The 18,954-nt window shown below is 51.7% G+C and overlaps 1 protein-coding gene across 2 annotated transcripts in view; it reads left to right on the top strand.

Annotated features, from left to right (window-relative positions):
* The window catches only part of LOC110510287 (1,4-alpha-glucan branching enzyme 1a), a 157,014-nt gene that overhangs the window by 21,481 nt on the left and 116,579 nt on the right, over window positions 1-18,954 (top strand). For both annotated transcript variants that reach the window (XR_016493168.1, XM_036968271.2), the window contains exon 2: window positions 15,592-15,761. Coding sequence is in view for 1 of the 2 variants with exons in the window: in XM_036968271.2 (XP_036824166.1) it covers window positions 15,592-15,761 (170 nt within the window). In the remaining variant the exon portion in view is untranslated. The remainder of the gene's footprint in view (window positions 1-15,591; window positions 15,762-18,954) is intronic.

Below are 18,954 nucleotides of genomic sequence, written 5' to 3'. Positions count from 1 at the left end.
TACTATTGTTTGTACAGATGAACGTGGTAGCTTCAGGCGTTTGGAAATTGCTCCCAAGGATGAACCAGACTTGGAGGTCTACAATTTTTCTTCTGAGGTCTTGGCTGATTTGTTTTTGATTTTCCCATGATGTCAAGCAAGGAGGCACTGAGTTTGAAGGTAGGCCTTGAAATACTTCCACAGGTACACCTCCAATTGACTCAAAAGAGGTCAATTAGCCTATCAGAAGCTTCTAAAGCCATGACATCATTTTCTGGTGTTTTCCAAGCTGTTTAAAGGAACAGTCAACTTAGTGTATGTAAACTTCTGACCCACTGGAATTGTGATACAGTGAATTATAAGTGAAATAATCTGTCTGTAAACAATTGTTGGAAAAATTACTTGTCATGTACGAAGTAGATGTCCTAACTGACTTGCCAAAACTATAGTTTGTTAACAAGACATTTGTGGAAATGTTGAAAAACGAGTTTTAATGACTCCAACCTAAGTGTATGTAAACTTCTGACTTCAACTGTACGCTGGTGGAGGACCGACGTACCAGACAAACTGGTGGAGGACCGACGTACCAGACGCGCTGGTGGGGGACCGACGTACCATTCGGGGACCGACGTACCAGACACCCTGGTGGGGGACCGACGTACCAGACACCCTGGTGGGGGACCGACGTCCCAGACACGCTGGTGGGGGACCGACGTCCCAGACACGCTGGTGGGGGACCGACGTACCAGACGCGCTGGTGGAGGACCGACGTACCGGACACGCTGGTGGAGGACCGACGTACCAGACACGCTGGTGGGGGACCGACGTCCCAGACACGCTGGTGGGGGACCGACGTACCAGACGCGCTGGTGGAGGACCGACGTACCGGACACGCTGGTGGAGGACCGACGTACCAGACAAACTGGTGGAGGACCGACGTACCAGACGCGCTGGTGGGGGACCGACGTACCATTCGGGGACCGACGTACCAGACACCCTGGTGGGGGACCGACGTACAAGACACCCTGGTGGGGGACCGACGTCCCAGACACGCTGGTGGAGGACCGACGTACCGGACACGCTGGTGGAGGACCGACGTACCATTCGGGGACCGACGTACCAGACACCCTGGTGGAGGACCGATGTACCAGACACCCTGGTGGAGGACCGACGTACCAGACACCCTGGTGGGGGACCGACGTCCCAGACGCGCTGGTGGAGGACCGACGTACCAGACAAACTGGTGGAGGACCGACGTACCAGACGCGCTGGTGGGGGACCGACGTACCAGACACCCTGGTGGGGGACCGACGTCCCAGACGCGTGGGTGGGGGACCGACGCACCAGACGCGCTGGTGGGGGACCGACGCACCAGACGCGCTGGTGGGGGACCGACGCACCAGACGCCCTGATGGGGGACCGACGTACCAGACGCGCTGGTGCGGGACCGACGTACCAGACGCGCTGGTGGGGGACCGACATACTATGTATATACAACCTTGAAGTTTGCCGTCACCTTGGAGGACTAGGCAAGATGGAGGAGAGGGATGGGATGTTTGTAACACAAGCACATGTTTGTGTCGACACACACAACCCACCACCACCCCACCCCCCGTTCTTCACGAGTGTCAACTTGAGTCTCAATAGATTAATTAAGAGCAAAGCAGAACAGAGGCGAGGCGAGAGCCTGTCCGTCCTGGCTCTCTCCTCTCAGATGTTTAAACTATGCAGACTGGTCTAAAGTAGTGCACTATATAGGGAATAGGGTGCCATAGGGCTCTGGTCTAAAGTAGTGCACTATATAGGGAATAGGGTTCCATAGGGCTCTGGTCTAAAGTAGTGCACTCTATATAGGGAATAGGGTGCCATAGGGCTCTGGTCTAAAGTAGTGCACTATATAGGGAATAGGGTTATATAGTCATTGTATCATTTAAAATCCAAAGTGCTAGAGTACAGAACCAAAACAACAAAACAGTTCTCACTGTCCCAATACTTTTGGAGATTACTATTTGTCCCAGTCAGAAACTAGTATTCAACAATCCTGTGGTATAAGCCAGTGTGATAGGAGATGCTCCTTAGTCTGTCTGTGTAAATGGGAGGAGGAGGAGGAGGAGGAGGAGGAGGGGGGGGGGGGGGCTTTCCAAGTCGTGTGTCCTGTCCTATGTAAATCACTTGGTCACGATGAGCCGATTGACGCTTGTGAGCAGGTGCCAATGATAGGAGATACTCCAGAATGTGTGTTGGAAAAATTCTGAATGAGTGTCACGGGGCGAGATGGGGGCGCGAAGTGCTGTGTCTGTTTGGTCGGTCAAAAGCACTGAGTCACGGTGATCCAGCTTGCGGATTTGGCAGTGACTTCTGAGGTGTTACCACACACACACACACACAACCTCCTGCCCTAAATAGTAGCACATATAGACTGAGAGATCCTATTAGGAAATTCATGCTTTCCTTCTTACCATATAGATATAACAGAATCATTATTCTATAATTATTCTATATTATTCTGGGCCGGTCTTTACCTGGGTCAAACGTGGCCCTGGGCCGGTCTTTACCTGGGTCAAACGTGGCCCTGGGCCGGTCTTTACCTGGGTCAAACGTGGCCCTGGGCCGGTCTTTACCTGGGTCACACGTGGCCCTGGGCCGGTCTTTACCTGGGTCACACGTGGCCCTGGGCCGGTCTTTACCTGGGTCACACGTGGCCCTGGGCCGGTCTTTACCTGGGTCACACGTGGCCCTGGGCCGGTCTTTACCTGGGTCACGCGTGGCCCTGGGCCGCTCTTTACCTGGGTCAAACGTGGCCCTGGGCCGCTCTTTACCTGGGTCAAACGTGGCCCTGGGCCGGTCTTTACCTGGGTCAAACGTGGCCCTGGGCCGGTCTTTACCTGGGTCACACGTGGCCCTGGGCCGGTCTTTACCTGGGTCACACGTGGCCCTGGGCCGGTCTTTACCTGGGTCACACGTGGCCCTGGGCCGCTCTTTACCTGGGTCACACGTGGCCCTGGGCCGGTCTTTACCTGGGTCACACGTGGCCCTGGGCCGGTCTTTACCTGGGTCACACGTGGCCCTGGGCCGCTCTTTACCTGGGTCACACGTGGCCCTGGGCCAGAATGTCTTGTCAGACAGTCCTGTGTGTGTGTGTGTGTGAGAGAGATCAATACAGGCCCGGTCGGAGGTTGTGTATGAGTGTTAGCTGCGTCTCCTTAGAGAGATGTTTGTATGTGTGCCTCCCAAGTGTTTGTGTGACCTCTGTGTGACCTCTGTAGTGTGATGGTGACAGGGAGGATGTGATAGGTTGTCTCTGGAGGTCTATACTGAGCTCATTAAAACAGAAACACTGATGGGTTGACACACACACACACACAGAGAGATAACATGGAATACACTGAGAGGTAATTAACATTATTCACAGCACACACTGGATAACAGTCGAGAGAGTTGGTTGGTGTGTGTGTGTGTGTGTGCTCTGTCTCTGTCGGTCATGCTAGGGGCTATGTTCCGTGGTCTTGGCAATGCTGTGTGTGTTGACTCAATTGGTGTGTTTTTAAAAAAATGGTAATGTAGCTAAATGTCAAGTAGGCGGGACGTCCCAATAACCTCTCCTTCCTCCTGAAGTGTACACTCGTTCACTACTCCCCACATTTGAGAACATTGGATTGGTATCGGCATGGGCTGAAGGGAGTGTCCATATGCCAGATGATTATTTCCCTTCAAATCCACGAAGGGAAGTGAACAAGTTTCACGCTTCTGAAGATAAGAGAGATTTGCGACGCAGCCACAGTGGGTCTAATGGTAATGGAGCAAAATGTCAACCACAGTGGGTCTAATGGTAATGTAGCTAAATGTCAGCCACAGTGGGTCTAATGGTAATGGAGCAAAATGTCAACCACAGTGGGTCTAATGGTAATGTAGCTAAATGTCAGCCACAGTGGGTCTAATGGTAACGGAGCAAAATGTCAACCACAGTGGGTCTAATGGTAATGTAGCTAAATGTCAGCCACAGTGTGTCTAATGGTAATGGAGCGAAATGTCAACCACAGTGGGTCTAATGGTAATGTAGCTAAATGTCAGCCACAGTGGGTCTAATGGTAATGTAGCTAAATGTCAGCCACAGTGTGTCTAATGGTAATGGAGCGAAATGTCAACCACAGTGGGTCTAATGGTAATGTAGCTAAATGTCAGCCACAGTGTGTCTAATGGTAAAGGAGCGAAATGTCAACCACAGTGTGTCTAATTGTAATGGAGCTAAATATCAACCACAGTGGGTCTAATGGTAATGTAGCTAAATGTCAGCCACAGTGGGTCTAATGGTAATGTAGCTAAATGTCAGCCACAGTGGGTCTAATGGTAATGGAGCTAAATGGCGACCACAGTGGGTCTAATGGTAATGTAGCTAAATGTCAACCACAGTGGGCCTAATGGCAATGTAGCTAAATGTCAGCCACAGTGGGTCTAATGGTAATGGAGCTAAGTGTCAACCAGTGGGTCTAATGGCAATGTAGCTAAATGTCAGCCACAGTGGGTCTAATGGTAATGGAGCTTAATGGCGACCACTGTGGGTCTAATGGTAATGAAGCTAAATGTTAACCACAGTGGGTCTAATGGTAATGTAGCTAAATGTCAGCCACAGTGGGTCTAATGGTAATGGAGGTAAATGTCAGCCACAGTGGGTCTAATGGTAATGGAGGTAAATGTCAGCCACAGTGGGTCTAATGGTAATGTAGCTAAATGTCAACCACAGTGGGTCTAATGGTAATGGAGCTAAATGTCAACCACAGTGGGTCTAATGGTAATGTAGCTAAATGTCAACCACAGTGGGTCTAATGGTAATGTAGTTAAATGTCAACCACAGTGTGTTTTCTAGGTCCAATTATCTAGTTGCTGTCCCTTCTGTGGAGAATCACTTTAATTCTCACATCAAAGACTGTAGGCTTTGTCTTTAAAACACAGTGAAAACTCTAATGAAACGCCAAGGGAGGGGGAGACCGGGGAGGGGGAGACCGGGGAGGGGGAGACCGCGGAGGGGGAGGGGGAGACCGCGGAGGGGGAGACCGCGGAGGGGAAGGGGGAGAACGCGGAGGGGGAGGGGGAGACCGGGGGAGAAGGAGACCGCGGAGAGGGAGACGGGGGAGAGGGAGACCGCGGAGGGGGAGGGGGAGACCGCGGAGGGGGAGGGGGAGACCGGGGGAGAAGGAGACCGCGGAGAGGGAGACGGGGGAGAGGGAGACGGGGGAGAGGGAGACGGGGGAGAGGGAGACGGGGGAGACCGGGGAGAGGGAGACGGGGGAGAGGGAGACCGCGGAGGGGGAGAGGGAGACCGCGGAGGGGGAGGGGGAGACCGCGGAGGGGGAGAGGGAGACGGGGGAGGGGGAGACCGCAGAGGAGACCGGGGAGGGGGAGAAGGAGACCACGGAGCAGACCGGGGAGGGGGAGGAGGAGACCGCGGAGGAGACCGGGGAGTGGGAGAAGGAGACCACGGAGGAGACCGGGGAGGGGGAGGAGGAGACCGCGGAGGAGACCGGGGGAGAGGGAGAAGGAGACCACGGAGGAGACCGGGGAGGGGGAGGGGGAGACCGCGGAGGGGGAGGGGAGAGGGAGACGGGGGAGGGGGAGACCGGGGAGGGGGAGACCGGGGGAGAAGGAGACCGCGGAGAGGGAGACGGGGGAGAGGGAGACCGCGGAGGGGGAGGGGGAGACCGCGGAGGGGAAGACCGGGGAGGGGAAGACCGCGGAGGGGGAGGGGGAGACCGGGGGAGAAGGAGACCGCGGAGAGGGAGACGGGGGAGAGGGAGACCGCAGAGGAGACCGGGGAGGGGGAGAAGGAGACCACGGAGGAGACCGGGGAGGGGGAGGAGGAGACCGCGGAGGAGACCGGGGGAGAGGGGGAGACCACGGAGGGGGAGGGGGAGACCGCGGAGGGGGAGGGGGAGACCGCGGAGGGGGAGGGGAGAGGGAGACGGGGGAGGGGGAGACCGCGGAGGGGGAGGGGGAGACGGGGGAGAAGGAGACCGCGGAGAGGGAGACGGGGGAGAGGGAGACGGGGGAGAGGGGGAGAAGGAGACCGCGGAGAGGGAGACGGGGGAGAGGGAGACCGCAGAGGAGACCGGGGAGGGGGAGAAGGAGACCACGGAGGAGACCGGGGGAGAGGGGGAGACCGCGGAGGGGGAGAAGGAGACGTTGCATAAGCAACTAACAGTGCAAATAGAGTTATGTATGAATGACGGGGGAGAGGGAGACCGCGGTGGGGGAGGGGGAGACCGGGGAGGGGGAGAAGGAGACCGGGGGAGAGGGGGAGACCGCGGAGAGCGAGACCGCGGAGGGGGAGAAGGAGACGTTGCATAAGCAACTAACAGTGCAAATAGAGTCATGTATGAATGACGGGGGAGAGGGAGACTGGGGAGGGGGAGACCGGGAAGGGGGAGAAGGAGACCGCGGAGATGACCGGGGGAGAGGGGGAGACTGCGGAGAGCGAGACCGCGGAGGGGGAGAAGGAGACGTTGCATAAGCAACTAACAGTGCAAATAGAGTCATGTATGAATGACGGGGGAGAGGATAAATGGGCAGATACATTTGGGTTATTTACATTGGTATTTCAGACACGCTGGGTGGCCATGTTCTTGTGGTAGCAGGTCACACGTTGCTGATGGCACCCTGGTATGTCGCCTAAAGGCTTGTCAAATTGTTTTGTTTGAATTCTTTCTGGGTGGGTGTGTGTAATCTGGTGTGTGTGTGTGTGTGTGTGTGTTTAATCTGAGGTGTGTGTGTGTGTGTGGGTTTAATCTGAGGTGTGTGTGTGTGTAATCTGAGGTGTGTGTGTGTGTGTGTGTGTGTGTAATCTGAGGTGTGTAGGTGTGTGTGTGTGTGATCTGAGGTGTGGGTGTGTGTGTAATCTGAGGTGTGTGTGTAATCTGAGGTGTGTGTGTAATCTGAGGTGTGTGTGTGTGTAATCTGAGGTGTGTGTGTGTAATCTGAGGGAGGTATGGGTGTGTGTAATCTGAGGGAGGTATGGGTGTGTGTGATCTGAGGGAGGTATGGGTGTGTGTGATCTGAGGGAGGTGTGGGTGTGTGTGTGGGTGTGTGTGTGTAATCTGAGGGAGGTGTGTGTGTGTAATCTGAGGGAGGTGTGTGTGTGTGTGTGTGTGTGTGTAATCTGAGGGAGGTGTGGGTGTGTGTGTAATCTGAGGGAGGTGTGTGTGTGTAATCTGAGGGAGGTGTGTGTGTGTAATCTGAGGGAGGTGTGTGTGTGTGTGTAATCTGAGGGAGGTGTGTGTAATCTGAGGGAGGTGTGTGTGTGTGTGTGTAATCTGAGGGAGGTGTGTGTGTGTGTGTGTGTGTGTAATCTGAGGGAGGTGTGTGTGTGTAATCTGAGGGAGGTGTGTGTGTGTGTAATCTGAGGGAGGTGTGTGTGTGTGTAATCTGAGGGAGGTGTGTGTGTGTGTAATCTGAGGGAGGTGTGTGTGTGTGTAATCTGAGGGAGGTGTGTGTGTGTGTGTAATCTGAGGTGTGTGTGTGTGTGTGTGTGTGTGTAATCTGAGGGAGGTGTGTGTGTGTGTAATCTGAGGGAGGTGTGTGTGTGTGTGTGTGTGTGTAATCTGAGGGAGGTGTGTGTGTGTGTGTGTGTAATCTGAGGGAGGTGTGTGTGTGTGTGTAATCTGAGGGAGGTGTGTGTGTGTGTGTGTGTAATCTGAGGGAGGTGTGTGTGTGTGTAATCTGAGGTGTGGGTGTGTGTAATCCGAGGGAGGTATGGGTGTGTGTGATCTGAGGGAGGTGTGGGTGTGTGTGTAATCTGAGGGAGGTGTGGGTGTGTGTGTGTAATCTGAGGGAGGTGTGTGTGTGTAATCTGAGGGAGGTGTGTGTGTAATCTGAGGGAGGTGTGTGTGTGTGTGTAATCTGAGGGAGGTGTGTGTGTGTGTGTGTGTGTGTAATCTGAGGGAGGTGTGTGTGTGTGTGTAATCTGAGGGAGGTGTGTGTGTGTGTGTGTAATCTGAGGGAGGTGTGTGTGTGTATTTGTGTGTGTAATCTGAGGGAGGTGTGTGTGTGTGTGTGTGTGTAATCTGAGGGAGGTGTGTGTGTGTGTGTGTGTGTGTGTAATCTGAGGGAGGTGTGTGTGTGTGTGTAATCTGAGGGAGGTGTGTGTATGTAATCTGAGAGAGTGGTGTGCCAAAAGGTACTCAAGGTATATAAACAAAAAAATAAATGTCCCTTTTTCAGGACCCTGTCTTTCAAAGATAATTTGTAAAAATTCAAATAACTTCACGGATCTTCATTGTAAAGGGTTTGAACACTGTTTCCCATGCTTGTTCAATGAACCATAAACAATTAATGAACATACACCTGTGGGACGGTCGTTAAGACCCTAACAGTTTACAGACGGTAGGCAATTAAGGTCACAGTTATGAAAATTAGGACACTAAAGAGGCCTTTCTACTGACTCTGAAAAACACCAAAAGAAATATGCCCAGGGTCCCTGCTCACCTGTGTGAACGTGCCTTAGGCATGCTGCAAGGAGGCATGAGGACTGCAGATGTAGCCTGGGCAATACATTTCAATGTCCGTACTGTGAGACGCCTAAGACAGGACAGGTCACGTATAACAACACCTGCACCGGATGGGTACAATTGAACATCACACCTGCGGGACAGATACAGGATGGCAACAACAACTGCCCGAGTTACACCAGGAACGCACAATCCTTCCATCAGTGCTCAGACTGTCTGCAATAGGCTGAAAGAGGCTGGACTGAGGGCTTGTAGGCCTGTTGTCTGGTGAGGACCTGCCTTACATCACCGGCAACAACGTTGCCTATGGGTACAAACCCACCGTCACTGGACCAGACAGGACTGTCAGAAAGTGCTCTTCACTGACGAGTCGCGGTTTTGTCTCACCAGGGGTGATGGTCGGATTTGCGTTTATCGTCGAAGGAATGAGCGTTACACCGAGGCCTGTACTCTGGAGCGGGATCGAGGTGGATGGTCCGTCATGGTCTGAGGCAGTGTGTCACAGCATCATCAGACTGAGCTTGTTGTCATTGCAGGCAATCTCAACGCTGTGCGTTACAGGGAAGACATCCTCCTCCCTCATGTGGTACCCTTCCTGCAGGCTCATCCTGACATGACCCTCCAGCATGACAATGCCACCAGCCATACTGCTCGTTCTGTGCGTGATTTCCTGCAAGACAGGAATGTCAGTGTTCTGCCATGGACAGCGAAGACCCCGGATCTCAATCCCATTGAGCACGTCTGGGACCTGTTGGATCGGAGGGTGAGGGCTAGGATCGTTTCCCCCCAGAAATGTCCGGTGAAAGAGTGGGGTAACATCTCACAGCAAGAACTGGCATGCGGGGTAACATCTCACAGCAAGAACTGGCATGCGGGGTAACATCTCACAGCAAGAACTGGCATGCGGGGTAACATCTCACAGCAAGAACTGGCATGCGGGGTAACATCTCACAGCAAGAACTGGCACATCTGGTGCAGTCCATGAGGAGATGCACTGCAGTACTTAATGCAGCTGGTGGCCACACCAGATACTGACTGTTACTTTTGATTTTGACCACCCCTGTTGTTCAAGGATGATACATTATTCAATTTCTGTTAGTCACATGTCTGTGGAACTTGTTCAGTTTATGTCTCAGTTGTTGAGTCTTCTTATGTTCATACAAACGTTTACACATGTTAAGTTTGCTGAAAAAAATGCAGTTGACATTGAGAGGACATTTCTTTTCTTCCTGAGTTTGCTGAAAATAAACGCAGTTTACAGTGACGTTGTTATATTGAGTGTAGATTCAGTTCCACCAAGGATGCATCATACATGGCCATAAGAACACACCACATTGTCACACCTAACAGTGTTTATTGATCGGCACAGTCACTCACATTTGATTCCATCTCATAGTGGTTTATAAGTCAGTATTTGTGAACTGGATTTTGTTTTTCTGTGGATTCATGTTTATTGTATTGAACTTTGAAAGCCCAGTGACCCCCTCAGATTTAGAATAGACTTGTACAGTGGTTCCTCCTTTTAAAAGCTGCGAGCCTTAGAGGTTCCCGGTGTCACGGCTTCATTGCTCCAGATCACCACAAGGGGGAGTTAGAGCACTCCATTATGCATTTGGGTTCCAAGGTTTGTGTATGACCAATCATATCGAGTGGTTCCAATGACGAATTTGAATTTGTCAGCCATATTTGCTGAAGATGGCTGACAAAACATTTCGGGAGGCAAATTCAAGTAGTTATAACATCATAACGAGTCAAGCAAAACATTTTCAATTGAGAGGAATATGTTGATGATGTAACTTTTGTCAAAGTTAATTTACGGAAATTGCTACTTTGGAAGTTTTTTTTATTTTTTATTGTCAATACCAGGTGTATCAAACTCCATTCTGTGAATGATGTCGTGACTGCATGTACGGTGCCTTGCGAAAGTATTCGGCCCCCTTGAACTTTGCGACCTTTTGCCACATTTCAGGCTTCAAACATAAAGATATAAAACTGTATTTTTTTTGTGAAGAATCAACAACAAGTGGGACACAATCATGAAGTGGAACGACATTTATTGGATATTTCAAACTTTTTTAACAAATCAAAAACTGAAAAAATTGGGCGTGCAAAATTATTCAGCCCCCTTAAGTTAATACTTTGTAGCGCCACCTTTTGCTGCGATTACAGCTGTAAGTCGCTTGGGGTATGTCTCTATCAGTTTTGCACATCGAGAGACTGAATTTTTTTTCCATTCCTCCTTGCAAAACAGCTCGAGCTCAGTGAGGTTGGATGGAGAGCATTTGTGAACAGCAGTTTTCAGTTCTTTCCACAGATTCTCGATTGGATTCAGGTCTGGACTTTGACTTGGCCATTCTAACACCTGGATATGTTTATTTTTGAACCATTCCATTGTTGATTTAGCTTTATGTTTTGGATCATTGTCTTGTTGGAAGACAAATCTCCATCCCAGTCTCAGGTCTTTTGCAGACTCCATCAGGTTTTCTTCCAGAATGGTCCTGTATTTGGCTCCATCCATCTTCCCATCAATTTTAACCATCTTCCCTGTCCCTGCTGAAGAAAAGCAGGCCCAAACCATGATGCTGCCACCACCATGTTTGACAGTGGGGATGGTGTGTTCAGCTGTGTTGCTTTTACGCCAAACATAACATTTTGCATTGTTGCCAAAAAGTTCAATTTTGGTTTCATCTGACCAGAGCACCTTCTTCCACATGTTTGGTGTGTCTCCCAGGTGGCTTGTGGCAAACTTTAAACAACACTTTTTATGGATATCTTTAAGAAATGGCTTTCTTCTTGCCACTCTTCCATAAAGGCCAGATTTGTGCAATATACGACTGATTGTTGTCCTATGGACAGAGTCTCCCACCTCAGCTGTAGATCTCTGCAGTTCATCCAGAGTGATCATGGGCCTCTTGGCTGCATCTCTGATCAGTCTTCTCCTTGTATGAGCTGAAAGTTTAGAGGGACGGCCAGGTCTTGGTAGATTTGCAGTGGTCTGATACTCCTTCCATTTCAATATTATCGCTTGCACAGTGCTCCTTGGGATGTTTAAAGCTTGGGAAATATTTTTGTATCCAAATCCGGCTTTAAACTTCTTCACAACAGTATCTCGGACCTGCCTGGTGTGTTCCTTGTTCTTCATGATGCTCTCTGCGCTTTTAACGGACCTCTGAGACTATCACAGTGCAGGAGCATTTATACGGAGACTTGATTACACACAGGTGGATTGTATTTATCATCATTAGTCATTTAGGTCAACATTGGATCATTCAGAGATCCTCACTGAACTTCTGGAGAGAGTTTGCTGCACTGAAAGTAAAGGGGCTGAATAATTTTGCACGCCCAATTTTTCAGTTTTTGATTTGTTAAAAAAGTTTGAAATATCCAATAAATGTCATTCCACTTCATGATTGTGTCCCACTTGTTGTTGATTCTTCACAAAAAAATACAGTTTTATATCTTTGTTTGGAGCCTGAAATGTGGCAAAAGGTCGCAAAGTTCAAGGGGGCCGAATACTTTCGCAAGGCACTGTATGGCACTGTATGTATTACAATTATACACTTCAACAGTGTTTACCACTCCTGCTCCTGGGACATCAATGATTACACATTGTAGCTATGCAATAGACTAGAAACATGATGTTATAATTCATATATAAAGAACCAGTGAACCTCCGAGTGTCCATCATTAATACTGTGTCTCCAGAAGTTTCTGTCCGTGACTGATGCAACCTTTAAAACGCATTAAAGACAGAGTTGATGAGTACGTGAGGTCACGAGAGAAAGTCTGGACATGGGCCTGCTCTCCCTTATGTAAGGAATTAGGCACTTTCCCATGTTATCTACAGCATGTACTGTAGGCTATGTTTACTTGTCAGACAACACAGTAGCCTAATAAATAAATGCAGGTGGCTTAAATCTTCAGAATTGTTACTTTTTTAAACAATGTGATTATTATTATTTATTAATTAATTGTGAATTATATAAGTCCCTTAGGATCTGTGATAATATCTGACGCAAAATGTCCCTGACATATTCATTTAGAGTCCTCCAATCCTCTAAATAATTTTAAAAAAAATAATATTTTAAAATAATATTTTTTTATATACTGTAGGCCTACAATAGACGAAATGAGTCTCTCATTAGTGTTGAGTGGTGTCTGTCTAATTCTGTACAATCACAACTATGAAATAACACCTATGGAATCACGTTGTACAACGCCATTTTTTCGGTTCCATTCTAACAGAAACCCAGAGTAATTTTTTTGTTTTTCATGGAATAGAAACACCAGAATATTAATGAAATGAAGTACCAGTCAAAAGTTCGGACAAACCTACACATTCCAGGATTTTTCTGTCTTGGCAGACTTTGAAGAATCTATAACACTTAAAAAAAAGTTTTTATAGTAAAATAAATAAATAATAATAAATAAAATAGGATGTTTTTCCCACTCCGGAGCGAGTGCTCATATGAAGTGGCAATGTTAAAGTGATCATTTGAAACAGGTCATATATGCTAGATTTTTTACAACTTTAGTTGTGAATGATACCAACCTTTAGAATGTGTTAGAAATCAAAACATATTTGGGCTGCATGACGGGACTGTAGACTATTGATGATTTGAGAAAGGGAGGAAAAAAAGCTTGTTCTCTGTTCCTATTCTCAGGCTGGTCAAACTGTCTCATCAAGTGATCCTATTTTCACTCATCAAACTATTCTCAATGTAATCTTGTCTTTACTAATATGTAAAATGTGTTTACATTTAGAATGGCCCATTAACAAAGGGACTGGAGCAGGGACTGGGGCAGGGACTGGGGTAGGAGCAGGGACTGGGGTAGGAGCAGGGACTGGGGCAGGGACTGGGGTAGGAGCAGGGACTGGGGCAGGAGCAGGGACTGGGGCAGGGACTGGGCCAGGTTCAGGGACTGGGCCAGGATCAGGGACTGGGGCTGGATCAGGGACTGGGGCAGGATCAGGGACTGGGGCAGGATCAGGGACTGGAGCAGGATCAGGGACTGGATCAGGGACTGGAGCAGGGACTGGGGCAGGAGCAGGGACTGGAGCAGGGACTGGAGCAGGATCAGGGACTGGGGCAGGGACTGGAACGGACTGGGACAGGAACTGGGGCAGGAGCAGGGACTGGGGCAGGGACTGGATCAGGGACTGGGGCAGGGACTGGATCAGGGACTAGGGCAGGGACTGGGGCAGGATCAGGGACTGGGGCAGAAGCAGGGGCAGGGACTGGAATGGACTGGGGCAGGATCAGGGACTGGGGCAGGAGCAGGGACTGGGGCAGGGACTGGGGCAGGAGCAAGGACTGGGGCTGGATCAGGGACTGGGGCAGGATCAGGGACTGGGGCAGGATCAGGGACTGGGGCAGGGACTGGGACTGGGGCTGGATCAGGGACTGGGGCAGGATCAGGGACTGGAGCAGGGACTGGGGCAGGATCAGGGACTGGAGCAGGGACTGGGGCAGGAGCAGGGACTGGAGCAGGAGCAGGGACTGGAGCAGGATCAGGGACTGGAACGGACTGGGACAGGGACTGGGGAAGGAACTGGGGCAGGGACTGGATCAGGGACTAGGGCAGGGACTGGGACTGGGGCAGAAGCAGGGACTGGGGCAGGAGCAGGGACTGGGGCAGGGACTGGAATGGACTGGGGCAGGAACTGGGGAATGGAACAGGGACTGGGGCAGGGACTGGGGCTGGGGCAGGGATTGGAACATGGACTGGGGCGGGGGCAGGGACTGGAGCGGGGACTGGAACAGGGACTGGGACTTGGTCAGGGACTGGAGCAGGGACTGGGGCAGGGACTGGATCAGGGACTGGGGCAGGATCAGGGACTGGGGCAGGAGCAGGGACTGGAGCTGGGACTGGAACGGACTGGGACAGGAACTGGGGCAGGAGCAGGGACTGGGGCAGGGACTGGAACGGACTGGGGCAGGAACTGGGCCAGGAGCAGGGACTGGGGCAGGGACTGGAACGGACTGGGGCAGGAACTGGGGCAGGGACTGGATCAGGGACTTGGGCTGGAGCAGGGTCTGGGGCAGGATCAGGGACTGGGGCAGGAGTAGGGACTGGGGCAGGGACTGGGGCAGGGACTGGAACAGACTGGGGCAGGAACTGGGGCAGGGACTGGAACAGGAACTGGGGCAGGGACTGGAACAGGGACTGGGGCAGGGACTGGAGCAGGGGCGGGGACTGGGGCTGTGGCTGGGACTGGTGCAGGGACTGGAACGGGGACTGGGGCGGGGACTGGAACTGGGGCGGGGACTGGGGCAGGAGCAGGGACAGGGACTGGGGCAGGATCAGGGAATTGATCAGGATCAGGGACGGACTGGGGCAGGATCAGGGAATGGATCAGGATCAGGGACTGGGGCAGGGACTGGAGCAGGATCAGGGACTGGAGCAGGATCAGGGACTGGGGCAGGATCAGGGACTGGGGCAGGAGCAGGGACTGGGGCAGGAGCAGGGACTGGGGCAGGAGCAGGGACTGGAGCAGGGACTGGGGCTGGAGCAGGGACTGGGGCTGGAGCAGGGACTGGGGCAGGGACTGGGGCAGGATCAGGGACTGGGGCAGGATCAGGGACTGTGGCAGGATCAGGGACTGGGGCAGGGACTGGGGCAGGGACTGGGGCAGGGACTGGAGCAGGGACTGGGGCTGGAGCAGGGACTGGGGCAGGAGCAGGGACTGGGGCAGGAGCAGGGACTGGGGCAGGAGCAGGGACTGGGGCAGGAGCAGGGGCTGGAGCAGGGACTGGGGCAGGAGCAGGGACTGGGACTGGGGCAGGATCAGGGACTGGAGCAGGGGCTGGAGCAGGGACTGGGGCTGGAGCAGGGACTGGGGCAGGATCAGGGCCAGGATCAGGGACTGGGGCTGGGACTGGAGCAGGATCAGAGACTGGAACAGGATCAGGGACTGGAGCAGGGACTGGGACTGGGGCTGGATCAGGGACTGGAGCAGGGGGAAATCCATGTTATCTGTACTCCAATGGAGGCCACTCTCTTTCCCACCTCCGTTTTTATGATTTATTTATCGGGTTTTATAACGTAGTTCTCTGGAGGCTTCGTTAATGTGTGTGTGTACTAACGTCTTTCACCATCTCTCTCTCTGTAGGTACCAGTTGTTCACTGAGAGGTTGTCTAAGTTGGAGGAGGCTGAGGGGAGTTTTGATGACTTCACTAGGAGTTACATGTCCTATGGTGTCCAGAGACAGGCTAATAACAGCCTGATGTTCAAAGAGTGGGCTCCGGGAGCTCAGGCCTTGTTCCTCACTGGGGACTTCAGTAAGTACACACACACGGGCGTACGTGAACACACACACAGACACGGGAGGACGAGAACACACAGACACACACACACACACGGTCGGGCGGACGAGAACACACGGTCGGGCGGATGAGATCACACACGGTCGGACGAGAACACACACACACACACACACACACACACGGGCGGACGAGAACACACACACAGACACGGGAGGACGAGAACACACAAACACACACACACACACACACGGTCGGGCGGACGAGAACACACACGGTCGGGCGGATGAGATCACATACGGTCGGACGAGAACACACACACACACACACACACACACGGGCGGACGAGAACACACACACACACACGGTCGGACGAGAACACATACACACGGTCGGACGAGAACACACATACACACGGTCGGACGAGAACACACAGACAGACACTTTCCTTATCGCTAGCGCAGTTTATTAGGTACATCACCCCATTCAGAAAAATGGTTCGGTCCTACAGACAGTGAGTCACGTGGTCGTAGCTTGTTATATAAAGCAGGCAGGCATCGAGGCATTCAGTTACTGTTGATGACAGAGTCAGGATGTGGCGTAAGCACTATGAGTCCATGGACCTGCCTGGTGTCAACGGGACAGACTGATGGGCGTAGTGTACAGACCTGCCTGGTGTCAACGGGACAGACTGATAGGCGTGGTGTACTGGTGTCAACGGGACAGGCTGATGGGCGTGGTGTACAGACCTGCCTGGTGTCAACGATACAGACTGATAGGCGTGGTGTACTGGTGTCAACGGGACAGACTGATGGGCGTGGTGTACAGACCTGCCTGGTGTCAACGGGACAGACTGATGGGCGTGGTGTACAGACCTGCCTGGTGTCAACGGGACAGACTGATGGGTGTGGTGTACAGACCTGCCTGGTGTCACCGGGACAGACTGATAGGCGTGGTGTACTGGTGTCAACGGGACAGACTGATAGGCGTGGTGTACAGACCTGCCTGGTGTCAACGGGACAGACTGATAGGCGTGGTGTACAGACCTGCCTGGTGTCAACGGGACAGACTGATAGGCGTGGTGTACAGACCTGCCTGGTGTCAACGGGACAGACTGATGGGTGTGGTGTACAGACCTGCCTGGTGTCAACGGGACAGACTGATAGGCGTGGTGTACTGGTGTCAACGGGACAGACTGATGGGCGTGGTGTACAGACCTGCCTGGTGTCAACGGGACAGACTGATGGGTGTGGTGTACAGACCTGCCTGGTGTCAACGGGACAGACTGATGGGCGTGGTGTACAGACCTGCCTGGTGTCAACGGGACAGACTGATGGGCGTGGTGTACAGACCTGCCTGGTGTCAACGGGACAGACTGATGGGCGTGGTGTACAGACCTGCCTGGTGTCAACGGTACAGACTGATGGGTGTTCTGGTGTGGGGAATGTTTTCCTGGCTCACGTTAGGTCCCTTGATACCAACTGAGCATTGATTGAACGCCACAGTGTATTGTTGTTGACCGAACCCAGTATCTTTGGGACGAGATGGAAGGTGGTGTTGACCGAACCCAGTATCTTTGGGACGAGATGGACGGTGGTGTTGACCAAACCCAGTATCTTTGGGACGAGATGGACGGTGGTGTTGACCAAACCCAGTATCTTTGGGACGAGATGGACGGTGGTGTTGACCAAACCCAGTATCTTTGGGACGAGATGGAAGGTGGTGTTGACCAAACCCAGTATCTTTGGGACGAGATGGACGGTGGTGTTGACCAAACCCAGTATCTTTGGGACGAGATGGACGGTGGTGTTGACCGAACCCAGTATCTTTGGGACGAGATGGAAGGTGGTGTTGACCGAACCCAGTGTCTTTGGGACGAGATGGAAGGTGGTGTTGACCGAACCCAGTGTCTTTGGGACGAGATGGAAGGTGGTGTTGACCGAACCCAGTGTCTTTGGGACGAGATGGAAGGTGGTGTTGACCGAACCCAGTGTCTTTGGGACGAGATGGAAGGTGGTGTTGACCGAACCCAGTGTCTTTGGGACGAGATGGAAGGTGTTGGCAGTCCAATCTGCAGCGACTGCATGATGCCATCGCGTCAGAATGGACTAACATCTCCGTGGAACATTTCCGACACCCAAAGAATTCAGGATGTTCTGGAGGCAAATGGGGGTCCGACCCAGTACTAGATGGGTGTACCTAATAAACTGGCCAGTGTGGGGGGGACACCTGCTCTTTCCTTGACATACAGTAGACTAGGTGAATCCAGGTGAAAGCTATGATCCCTTATCAGTGTCACATGTTAAATCCTTCAGTCAGTGTAGATGAAGGGGAGGAGTCAGGTTAAATCCTTCAGTCAGTGTAGATGAAGGGGAGGAGACATGTTTAAATCCACTTCAGTCAGTGTAGATGAAGGGGAGGAGACAGGTTAAAGGAGGATGAGAGAGAGAGGTTGAAGGAGATGATTGTATTCTAAACATCTTGGGATGTCAGAGCAGTTTAACAGACAAGTGTGTTTTTTCAGGTGAGTGCCCCAGGCCTGTTAAGCTGCAATAGCATCGCCTTAGGCCACTAACACCTCTGTCTGGAAATGGACTGTGTGTGTGTGTGTGTGTGTGTGTGTGTGAGAGACAGAGCAAGCTAGTGTGTTCTACTGTCTACTAAAGGTGGCATGATTTGGTGCCTTGGGTATTCATCTCATAACACAATGTGACACCAATAAGTGCACTCTGCTCCTCTCTCTGTACAGTCGTGGCCAAAGGTTTTGAGAATGACACAAGCATCTATTTCCACAAAGTTTTCTGCTTCAGTGTCTTTAGATATTTTTGTCAGATGTTACTATGGAATACTGAAGTATAATTACAAGCATTTCATAAGTGTCAAAGGCTTTTAGTGACAATTACATGAAGTTGATGCAAAAGAGTTAATATCTACAGTGTTGACCCTTCTTTTTCAAGACCTCTACAATCCTCCCTGGCATCCTGTCAATTAACTTCTGGGCCACATCCTGACTGATGGCAGCCCATTCTTGCATAATCAATGATTGGAGTTTGTCAGAATTTGTGGGGTTTTGTTTGTCCACCTGCCTCTTGAGGATTGACCACAAATTCTCAATGGGATTAAGGTCTGGGGAGTTTCCTGGAAATGGACCCAAAATATCAATGTTTTGTTCCCCAAGCCACTTAGCTATCACTTTTGCCTTATGGCAAGG

This window comes from Oncorhynchus mykiss, chromosome 29 (genome assembly GCF_057628025.1).
Source record: "Oncorhynchus mykiss isolate SJ-2025 chromosome 29, ASM5762802v1, whole genome shotgun sequence".
In the NCBI taxonomy this organism is placed as follows: Eukaryota; Metazoa; Chordata; class Actinopteri; order Salmoniformes; family Salmonidae; genus Oncorhynchus; species Oncorhynchus mykiss.
Note: the sequence above shows the minus strand (reverse complement) of the source record. Positions and strands in the feature narration are given on the sequence as shown.